The sequence below is a fragment of the Sander vitreus genome, chromosome 18, assembly GCF_031162955.1.
Source record: "Sander vitreus isolate 19-12246 chromosome 18, sanVit1, whole genome shotgun sequence".
NCBI lineage: Eukaryota > Metazoa > Chordata > Actinopteri > Perciformes > Percidae > Sander > Sander vitreus.
Window position 1 is genome coordinate 10,354,779 of NC_135872.1, and position 12,050 is coordinate 10,366,828.

General features: G+C 39.2%; 1 protein-coding gene across 1 annotated transcript; it reads right to left on the reverse strand.

Annotated features, from left to right (window-relative positions):
• Positions 1-275: 275 nt before the first annotated feature.
• Positions 276-9,168, reverse strand: slc35f6 (solute carrier family 35 member F6). Its single transcript, XM_078274919.1, has 6 exons — positions 8,968-9,168; positions 4,776-4,848; positions 3,926-4,097; positions 3,289-3,504; positions 2,919-3,029; positions 276-1,104 (listed from the first exon to the last, which is right to left on the reverse strand). Exons 1-6 carry the CDS (start codon positions 9,045-9,047, stop codon positions 614-616), a joined length of 1,143 nt encoding a protein of 380 aa, XP_078131045.1. The 5' UTR covers positions 9,048-9,168; the 3' UTR covers positions 276-613.
• Between the last annotated feature and the right edge of the window lie 2,882 nt (positions 9,169-12,050).

Consider the following 12,050-nt stretch of genomic DNA (forward strand, 5'->3'; position numbering starts at 1 on the left):
TCACCAGTTCTATGATGACGTCTTCAAATATCTTGTACAACCAACCGTCCAAAGCCCAAAAATATTGAGTTTAAAACGATATAGATAATGCAAAGAAAAAAGCAACACGTCTTCACTTTTAAGAAGCTGGAAAGAGAAAATACTTAGGTTAACTATCGTGGCAATAAAGTGATTATTAAAACCTTGTCAGATTCACTTTCTGCCTATTAACTAATCCATTGATTGTCAAAAACAATATCTAATCGTGCAGCACAAACATGTTTCAAGACTTTGCGTTGTTTCAGAAGTGTATTTTCTTTTAAAAAATATGTTTTTTGTCAACACATTACATCTCATTACATGTATTTGTCTTCTGTAGGTCAACACAGGCCTGAGTAAAAATACTAAAACACCATTTAACAAGTGTGATTTAATGACAGTTCCCTTTTTTTCTTAGTGTGCGTTACAGCCTTAAAACTACAAGATAGAGAAGGAGAAGCTATTTATTTACAATAACAAGTGGAAAAACCACTTGGTGTAGAAGCTCAGACATTTTGATACACTTTAAAAAGATGTTGATGATTCATTTTTCATTTCATTCCCAGTTTACTGGGACGTCATCGGGGCTCAAGTCTTAGCTTTGGTCGCCGGTCTGCACACTGCCGTCCCCCAGCAGTCTCTCTCTTTCTCCTGGGCTGTCCTCCTGCTCCTCTGTGTTCACCATGGCAGCGCAGCATGGTATCCTGGCCAGCAGGGGGCGGTGCAGTCCATTGTAGAGCGCTGTACCCACCAGCAGGACCAGGAAGCCCAGCACCTGCAGGCCATGAAACTGCTCCCAGCCCAGCGCCAGGCTCACCACCCAGATGACCAGCGTGCGCAGGCTGTCCAGCACCATGCGGGTGGTGGCGCTGATCTCTTTAGTGACGCTGATGCCAGCAAAGTTGAAGAAGGCGATGCTGACCGTGTTGCCCAGCAGAGCCAACAGGATGAGAGGCTGGTGTCCGATCTGACAGAAGGCGTCCAGCGCGTCCTCCAGGACCTGCCGTGGGTTGTCGCTGAAGTTGCCGACGTGGATGAAGTACATCGGGATGAGAAGCAGCGACAGGACGAAGAACCCAAAGAAACCTGGAAATGGAAAACAGAATTTATGATGATGACTTATTACAGTGGTCCAAAACCTTTTTGAACAACTTGTGACCCTTTCAACCCACCTGCTCGCAAGTAAAATAAATGATCAGTTCACTACTTTCATTGCATTTTGGGTGTTTTATTAAATTTGTATAGCATTTGAAAAAAACAATGAAATGGTTTCCAGACAATATCCTGACTAAACTTTTGTCAGTCTGTGATTGTGCACTCAATCGTAACCATTTGTCAAAATAATCATAATTAGTTTAGTTTTTTTTTTTTTAAACTAAGCTAAAGAGGTATAATTTCATATAAATGAGCTTATTGACCATGAATTTAAAGTGTAAACTATAGTGGTAATAGGTTGATATTAGTGGCGAATCTGGTGGTAGGGAGAAAAGGGAAACAAAAAAACACAAAAATCTCGACAAAAGCATTAAAAATGGGTTAATTTTTACCCGGGAGTTGCATGGTCGACAACACAAAAGGTTAAAATCAAGTCTTCTGGCAACCATTCATCACCACATGTGACCAGTTCAACCAAAGAGTGACTTACGTACCTTGCTGCATTTACCTTTGCTCCAGTTATTCACAAGACAATAGCAAAGATTAGAGGAAAGTCTAAAAAAAATATAAGCATAACTTTGGTTGCAGGAATGTTTTCCGTGCTTTTCCCCCTTGTTAGTCATGTTGCAAATCCTCAGATTTATCTTACGACCCACAAGTTGGGAACCATTGTCCTATAATTAAGGGCAATAAGGTGATACAAGTGGCAGACATTCATTAAAAATAGCTCACAAAAGATTAAAATATAAAACAGTAAGACTAATGCTATTAGATACCTGTGGCCAAATATTTTTGAAGAAATCATTCAAAAGATGACAATGATCAAAAATCCACCTAGTAAATATGCAAATGTAGTGCTAGTGTGGAGGAATAAATTATTGCAATACAATCTCGAGCGTGTCACAGTGTGCTTATGCATCTCTCAGGGTTTAGTCCCTTGTGGCAGCACTTTGTTGGGCTGCTTACAGCCGCAACAGCGGATTTACACATCAAGCAGACGCATAACAAAATTAGCAGTTGTTTCTGGCCAGCTGATGTAACTCCAGTATTCACTCCTTTTAGCTGTTTTGGTCTCATTTAGCTGCTAAATGCTCCACCATGTTCACCAGCTGGCTGCTAACTCTCTGTCTGCCTTTTGGTGCTGAGCAGGTCGCATTCAGTTGGATTTGAGAGCTTTTCCACTAAAAACTGCTGCCTGGCGTTGCTAGAAACAAGAGAGCGCTGAGAGTAAAGCAAAAGACTAAAGCTGCAGTCGGTAAAACTAAAATAACGGGCTGAAAGATGCTGAAAAGCTCAGAAGAGCTGTGGGGTCATCACTATAAGAGATCCTTTTCACATGAAATACAGTAATTTGATAATGTAAAACATTGATTAGTGCTGCTTTAACATTTATTAATTGATTTGGTCAAACTCTGTGTACACTGTGTTTGTCCCTCAGTACTCCTCAGTCCCTCCTACTTTATCCTTTTGCAAATACTGTGCATCTAACGTCACTGTCACAAGGGTCTCTAAAATTCTACAATACTCTATCTTCCTTCCTCTTAGAAGGTGACTGGTATCTGTTGTTATTTGACCTTTGACTATTTACTTATTTTAACACTGGGAATTCAGGACATTGGCTCATTCGATTTGTGTTCTTCTGTCCTTTTGTGAGTTGAGGGGGTACCATTTTTTTCCCCCTTTTGGTGATTTGATTTGGTGACAAACACATGTTGCGTGTAACTGCAGGTGAACAACTGCTGTACCTTCAGTACCAACAGCCCGAAGAGGATGGACATCGTGTTTATAGACAATCTTTTCCTCCAGGACCATCTGCACCGAAACAATGATCTGAGCCATGATGATCAGAAGGTCTCCTGCAGGACAGAAGAGAGTAGTCGTCTTTAATTTACTGCTGTTATAAATAAATTGTAAATCCTTTTCAATGTAGTTTCATGTTGTACTGAGATTTCATACGTAGATATGTTGCCTGCTCTACTGTATCATAACAAAACATTTAACCAAATAATGGCTACACTTTATTTACTTTTCCTGTTGTTATATTGCAACACCATGGATTGACCAGAGATGATTACAGCAGCACATAAAGCACACCGAAACTAAAATCCACCTCACCTGTGAGGACGTCGCTAAGTTTGTGCGTGTCGTCTTTGTGCCCGCTGAAGAAGTCGGCGAGGCCCACTATGACCAGGCCCAAGATGGTGATGAAGATGCCGAGCCACTGACTGGGTAGCAGGCGTCGCCCCAGGAACGCCACAGAAAGCAGACCAGTGAAGATGATGACGGCTCCGCGCAGCATCTGAAAGCTGGAGGCGCTGGTCATGTTGAGAGCTGAGAACCCAAAAACTTTCATTAACCAAGTTCATTTTCTACACATTTTTTATTGTCCACAAAGGACATATGTCTTGGACACATGATAAAATGTATCATCTGGAAATGCTTTCTTTCTTTTCCATGACACATAAACAATCAAATCATTCTACTCAATGAAGTTGAAAGGCAGTGGCTGCAAACCACACCCAAGTGACACTGAGGAAACCAAACACTATCTTTGATTCGATTATCTTTTTCCTGACAAATGGATTCTTTAAAGAGAAGTAGATCATCTTTTCTGTTTGGCTAATGGGATTTACGTCATTTTATTGACCTTTGACGTGGAAAAATAGATCAGGACACAAGCTTTCAAATGCTAATGCCTACCACGAACACCAGATAAACAACACAGGAGCACTTTAAACAAAAGTTCACTTACCAACATACATGATGGAGGTGGCCGTCATGTCACACATGGCGGGTGGGAAGAAGAGGAGAGGGTTGAAGCTCTGGCCTGGGTTTATCATGGGCTCTGGGCGACGTCTGTCATAGCAAAGTAAGATGTGTAAGGCCGCAAAACAGCTGAACTCGCCCAGAAACATGCCCACTGCCTGGACAGGGAGAGTGAGAGGAAGACACAGAGGGGAAACAGATTATAATTTTTGATTTAACAGCAGTTCAGAAAATAATTACTGATTGGATTTTACTTTTTTTTAAGATTATTATTTTGGGGCATTCCTGCCTTTAATGGAGAGGACAGCTGAGATATGAAAGGGGAGAGACATGCAGGAAACTGTCATAGGTCGGACTCGAACCCTGGACCTTCTGCGTCGAGGAATAAACCTCTACGTGTGTGCGCCCGCTCTAGCAACTGAGCTAACCCGGCCAGTAGAGTCAACACAATTAACCTGTGTATCTTTTAGACTGTGGGAGAAAGCTGGAGAACCCAGATAAAAAAAACAAAAACAAGCTAACACATGGGAGAACATGCAAACTCTACACAGAAGGGCCCAAGGTTCAAACCCGGAACCACTGAACCACCGTGTCAGCATACACAGCTGTGTCCGAACTAAAATTGGCATTATTTTGATTTAAATCAGTAACTATCTGATTAATCAATAACTAAACATGACACATTTTTGAAGCAGGTACCTGACAGTATTTAATAATTGTGCTACAGACACATTGCGGTCAGGACCATGAAAGAATTGAGGATCAATACCGCCCTTTTTTGGCAAATGTGGTGCTGAGTGAAAATCGATACAATCCTGTCACCTTTATTACTTTACCTGGACAAAAGGGTGAGTAAATGCATGTTCACGGTCATCATGGCAACCCTTCGCTGAGAACATGTCAGCCCATCTGTCAGACAAGAAGACACGATTACAACTTAATCATGGACATTTTACACAACCAACTATACATAAATACACCCAAATGAGAAAGTGGTTTGCCACACAGAGCAGCAATGATTCGTCGATTAATAAGCAATTATTTTAATAAGCGATTCATTGTTTGTCTTTTTTTTAATTGCCAAACTTTAGCTTCTCAAATGTGATGACTCGCTGCTTTTCTCTGTCATATACAATATTAAAATGAATATATAAATATTTTTTGGACTCTTGGTCAGACAAAACAAGCAATCTGTATACATCACCTTGTGCTGTGGGAAATCATAACAGGCATTTACCATTTTCTGACATTTTATAAACATAAAAAGTAACCGCCTAATTAACAACTGTGTGAGTCTGTTACAGAGTTGTTTTGCTTTTCACCAGCAATCAACTGAAAAATACTAGTGTGAAGATTTCTGCATTGAAGGTACATTTGTTTCACAGGCCCTCACATAAAATACTGTAAAGTCAATAAAAATAATAATAACTTTATTTGTATAGCACCTTTAAAAACAACAGCTTAGGGACCATTTGGTATTTATGGAATGAACCACCGGAGGACAATAGGGGAGGGTCATGTCTTTTTATTCTTTGCTGAGGGGAGGGTCATCCAACATTTTTCAGTCCATGAAACAGCAACATTTCAAAGTGGCTTGTTTGGTCCATATTTTTCCATGTAGCTCTTAGTTTCTCCCTCCTTCGCTACCAGATGGGTCTGACCCATGAGTTTGCTGGGGGGCAGGGGGAGCTGCCCCCTGGTGGCTGAAACGGATAATTGCATTGTTTAAAAAATGAGTGGAATAATTACGTCTGACATGATCAGATATTTTATAAATATCTTAAATAACACAAAACAACTAAATGGTGGTAGGTAATACATCTGATTTCATATACTGTTTTAGTAAAAAAAAAGTATTTCCTGGCTGACGATGGCAGCAGCAGGACGTAAAAAACAAAAATGACTGTTGCTAGTCTGGACATCTTACCGTGCCAAGGTTGCAATAAAGGTTTCCTAAATGCCACATTTGATGTTAGATTTGGACTTTTATACGTTTATTCCACTTTGTTTAAACGGCGAAGTGGATGAAGCCTAGTGACGAGTCCATAGCAACCAGTTTGTGTGTTGAATGTTACCCAGAGTGCCTTGCTGAATGGTCTCAATATTTTATTGTTTTATTTCAAGTGAATACTAGTTTATTAGAGGAGTAACTTAGTATTTGAAGTAATGCAGTAATGCAGGAAGTGTGCATTTAGTTCCCATGCTTATTGTGTTTCCACAACAATGTTAGTGAGTAAATCTACTGAAATGGCCACCACACCATAACAGAGGAGTGTGATGCGTCAGATGAGAATGTAGAGGTTTAGTCACGCATGTCATGGCTGTTAAAAACAATGGGAATCTATAAAACTCCTCCGGTGGCCCCTTAAATAAATAACGAACAGTCCCTGACAAAGTGCTTTACCAGGACAAAAACAAACAAAACATAAATATACACAGCACATCAGTACACATACACAACTAAAGATGGGGCAGCTCTAAAGGACCGGAAGGAGAAAAAAATCAGTGGAAATAGCTAGTTATAAGAGGACAGTCAGTAAGTGGCGATGAACAGAGAAAAGGCAAAAGGATAAAAAAGGCTGCGAACAGGCTTGTATGGGACAAGCATCTCTGAGATATAGTCGGGGGCCAGACCGTGACGAGCCTTAAAAGTGATCAGTAAAATCTTAAAATCAATTCTAAAATGGACAGGGAGCCAGTGAAGCTAAGATGGAGTAATGTGTTACCATCTGTTAAAACCAGTGAGAAGCCTGGCTGCTAAGTTTTGAACCAGCTGGAGACGGGATGGTGATTTGTGGTTGATGCCGGTTAAAAGAGAGTTGCAGTAATCTAGACGGGAGAAAATGAGGGCATGTCTGTGGGTCGTGCTGTGACAGTATGTTTTTTATTTTGGAAATGGTTCTGATATGGAGCAAGCAGGACTGGACAACTTTATTGATATGTGGGGTGAAGTTGAAGTCTGAGTCAAAACACCTAAGTTTTTTGGCAGTGGGTTTGATAGTACTGGATAGTGGACCGAGGCTGATGGGACTAGGGATGATGTTAGGTGGATTGAACAGTACCATTTCAGATTTGGAGGTGTTAAATTGGAGAAAGTTATGGGCCATCCAGCGGTTCACATCTCCTATGCAGTCTGAGACTGTAGCCAGGCTTCTCGGATCGTTTGGTCTCAGTGGGAGGTAAATCTGTATGTCGTCAGCATAGCAATGAAAAGAAACATTATGCTGCTGGAGAATTTGGCCGAGTGGAAGCATATAAATAGAGAATAAAACTGGACCTAAAATGGAACCCTAATTTCAGGAAGTTACTGGAGAAGTTATTGAGTACTGAAGTCCACATAACCCAGTGACTTTTATAGGCAGACAGTCAAAAAACGCATGACAAGCATGTGGGTGTCCTGTCTGCTTCAAAATGCAAGACAAGGGAATGTTGGCTCTAAAGTTAATGACACAGCACTTCCTTTAAATGCAACAACTTCTGAGCTTATCACTACAAGAAGGAAACTTGATCCAAAGGACTATTCTTGTTTATTTGTGGTCACTGTGTTTTGGGTTAGATATCTTCATAAAGTGCATGTTTGCATGAAAGGAAAGAGGGAACTTGCACCAAAATTATCAACCTACATGCTATAACTGATCTTCGCTGTAAGGCTTTAAAACCAACGCTGGTGTCAGGTGACTGTAGTGAAACTTTACCTGTTAGTTGCTGATATTCTTCTTGGGGCAACATGACACAGCTTGCTTTGTCTGACACATTAGCACTCAAACCGTGATTCATACAACATTTGTGAGTTTTGTTTCACGGACAAAACCCACAAAAGGACAGAGATGTGCACGTGTCCGGCAGCAGAGAGCTGACATCATCGATTATTGGGGAAGTTAAAAGGCTGAATTACTTGTTTCACAAGGATACCAAGCCTTTTCCTATCGTGACAGTAATGAGAGAGGACTAAATGTATTAGTGTGATAAATCAGTTAAGTTGTTTATCAAGAAAAAATACCAAATAGTCTCTCCAGTTTCGTTAATGTGATGATTTCCACAATTTTATATAACTGTAAATTGAATATCTTTGGGATTTGGTTGATCAAAACAAGTAATTTAAAGACATTAAAAAGGGCATTTTTCACTATTGTCTGGTGTTTTAAAGACAAAAGGGTTAATCAATGTATTGAAATAATAATCTGCATGGTAATTGATAGTGAAATTTGGTTGGTAAATTGCAGCCCTTATATATACACGAGGAGTCCTTTCAGGACTGAAATTATTGGTGGATTAATCCCTTTGTCAGTCAAAAGAAAATCAATTGTTGTTGTAATCAAGGGCAAATGCAAAACATTAGTTTCCTGCCTCTCAGATGTGCCTTTTTCTGTTTAAAAAAAAAAAGTTATAGTTAGTTGCAGCTTTGAAGTAGGCTATATAATGACACATCTTTCATGTTAGCTACTGTATTAACCCTACAAATAAAGCTGAACTAAGCTATTAACGTTACAATCCTGTGACAGAACATCAATGCCTGAGTCAAAGCATGTCTGTTAAACACAGGCAGTTTATTTTGGATAACGTTAGGAATGTATTTGACTAGATAAACTTGTTTAAGGAGTCTTTACATGCCAGTTGCTTCCTGGCAACAATCGTATTAAGTTTGTCAATAAAATTGAAATGTCAGTCCTTACATATTAGTTTTCTGTAGCTTCCATCACATTTATTATAAAGCTAACAATATGTTAGCATGCTGTTTACCAGAACACGTTACGTGCTGATAGATACAGTAGCTACAACTACGAATGGGTAACATGCTTTTCTAGCTATACTTTGAAACAAAAACAAACAAGCTAGCTCGATTAACGTTGGTTAAGTTAGCTAAATAATGAACTAATAAGCATTAGAGTTAACCATTTAGCTAGCTACATGTTGTGTTAAACAATGGTCCAACTCTGTTTAACAGCAAATTCTCCTACAGTGAAATAAATTGTAACGTAACTACAAACACATGGACACTAGTAGAAAAACATAAATCAATCTACTCACTTTGCTGATAATGTGTTGAGAGACCCAGTTATGAGCATAAGTCCCGCGAGGAACAGCTGGTATTTAGTCCAATCCATCATGTTGGACGTGTAAACGGGACGAACAAACCGGGCACAGACAACCACCTAACTGCTTTTTGTTTGATGAGACCCAGAACGTTGTTTTTCTCCATGGGATCTCCTCCTCTGCCTGTAAACGCCACATGACAACTCAGAGTCACCTGACCGCTTCGCAAACAACACGCCTTCTTCAGGTTTTGTCGGAAATCACGGAATCGACAAGACGAAGAAGAGCACGAGGGATGATTGATATAATGTTTCCAATATACAACAATGCTCTGGAATAATGCAGGCAGCCTACTTAAAAAAAAGGAAATTAAGATAAATGTTGAAATAGGCTAACTATCTTTGCGGTAATGCAATATTTTAGTCAAGATAAGATTGAAAATGCCTTTCATATATTCCTAATAGAAAATCGGCAGAACCCAAGCCAAACTGTACTTTATTAATGAATTTAAAAATGTATTTCCACCCTATATATAGACCATAACCTCTTTGTCTTTCTCTAAGAATTCAAGTTTATACCTGACGTGGAAAACTGCAGTTGTGGTGTGTTGCGTAATTAGTTTTGTCTTTATTTCCCGCCATAGAGAAAGGGTTTACCACCCAATGCACTTAAACACAAGTTATTATTATGTCTGCAGATATATAAAAAAATTTGTTTATAAGGGGACATTAAAGGCAGCATGAAATGCATCATGGATGAACAGCAGAGGGCGTCAAAGACCAGCTAGACCATCTAGGATTTGAAAGTGGGACCACAGTACATTTTCCCCTCTGTAGGCTACATTTCCACTAAAACATGCACTCCACTTTCCACCAGGATGCCACCCCTTAGCGCTTATGATGTCAATTTTAGGCTTTTCAAAACCTACAAATAAAGTTAGGGATGTGCAGGTTAATCCATATAAACGAAAACTGAAAAAATGAAAAAAAGATAATAAAATGAACAACAAATATGTGATACCTGTCTTGCAATTACCTTTGAACCTATGTGGCCCTGCACACACCAAACTGAAAGAAAGTAAGACATCACACAGATTTTTCTTTGATAAAGAAATAGGCTTATTATGAGCTCCTCTCTTAGTTTCACTCCTGTGGTGTTACAGGGTGCTAAACAGTATTCTTCTTCCCAGACAGTTGATGAGGTCAAGGAGTTGTCTGCTCTGTCACTCTTTGTGAAGCATCTCATCTCTCCTCTCACTGCAGAGAGAAGGAAAACCACTTAACATTTACCTATCATAGATCAAAGATACAGACACCTATCAAAGATTAACCAGAGTCAACTTCCTTGTTTGTTTGCGCAAACCTTGGCCAATAAAGCTGATTCTGATTCTGATCATAGCTATGTTCAAGTGCTGGTATGAATGCAAAATCCTGGGGCTGTCCAGTGACTACAGTGGATTTCCTGCATGTATATGTCTCATAGAATAGGACGTACTTGTATTGAAGACACCTGGGAATTAGACTAATTAAAGTGCTGGATAGTTTTACTGCAGCAGGCCTGTGGCAAAACTTACATTTGCAACAAAAAGCTTGACATTTATATCCATACTACATGTCTGCAGGTTTCATACTCTGAGCACAGTTGCTGGATAAAAAGTCAGAGGATCACCAAAGTCATTAGGATACATCTTCAGGGGCCGATATACAAATATGTATGGAAATCCATCTAATAGCAATTGCCATCTCTAAAAACCCAAAATGATGCTAAAAAAGAAAAAGGATTATTCCTCAGTATTAAAATGCGTTGTTGTGAACAACTTGATGTTTGCTTGACAATGGTGATACGATTCAAGGAGCAATAAATGAACAACTACTATTGGCAATCTGGCCAGTAATTCAGAATCAGCACATACAGCTAAAAACAAGAACAACAAAGCTGAACAAGGTAAACATAAACATTTGACTACTACAGTATGTACAAATATATGTTTTTATATAAAAAGTACATAAAAACATACATACATACATAAATGTAAAGAAACATTTCTATGAGGATTGTGCACAGTAATACAATACAATACAATAATATTCAAGATGTCTTCCACTGGACCAACCAAGATGGACGTACAGCTAATGGGTCAGCTATACTCCAATATTCATGAAATGCATGTACTGCAGGATATTTGTTAAACATCATCTTCAGTGAGCCTGCAATTATTTAGATATATCTTGAAATGTCCCTTGTGAAGAGTCACAACATCTGTGGCAGCCATGAAAAAAATAAGTGCCCAGGAGCATTACCATTTCACGCTGAATGGCCCTGAAACATTTGACAGACAGCAACCTCCAGTAGTGTGAGGTTAGACCTGCGGGAGAGAAAGGTGGCAGGGCAGCACTTCGTGTTACACGCAGCACATCTGAGGCCACTGAAATGTCACATGGCAGGGTCAGCTGAGCAGACTGAGGCGGGTCACAGCTTGATAGCAAGCTTCATGCGAGAACAGTCCATTATTCATGATCACTGGTCAGCAATGCTCACCTGTGCATACTTTACATAGATTTCACTGGAGATGACCCCGGGCTGTTATCTAACCTGTACATCAGCTCAGAGCAAAAGCCGGACTGTTCAGATCTAAGATAACCTGCAGACAAATACAATTAGTAATGTTACTCACTTGTAGGCTTTACATCTCTGCCATAATCGGATTACCTTTAATTACTTTTGACTCATTAAAGTATACAATGTTTAGATCTTTTCTCTTTATTGTAAAAGTGTTGTGTTATATAGACTAGGAAAGCTATATCACACAATATTTTTTGTTTCTGCAATCCAAAACTGCTTTGGACATTTTTCAAATATGAGCAATGCAACTAAAAACCCATTGATTTTAAAAGTAATTTAACAATTTATTGTATTATGTAGTTCAAAATTATCTTGAAGACCCAAATGTTCCCAGGCAACACTTTATTTTACACATTTATAAATAATATACCTATAATAGAAGTTTATAACACACTAGCAGGTGTAGTTGTTTTTAATGTATCCAATTATGTATGAAAACATGTTTATCACTATTT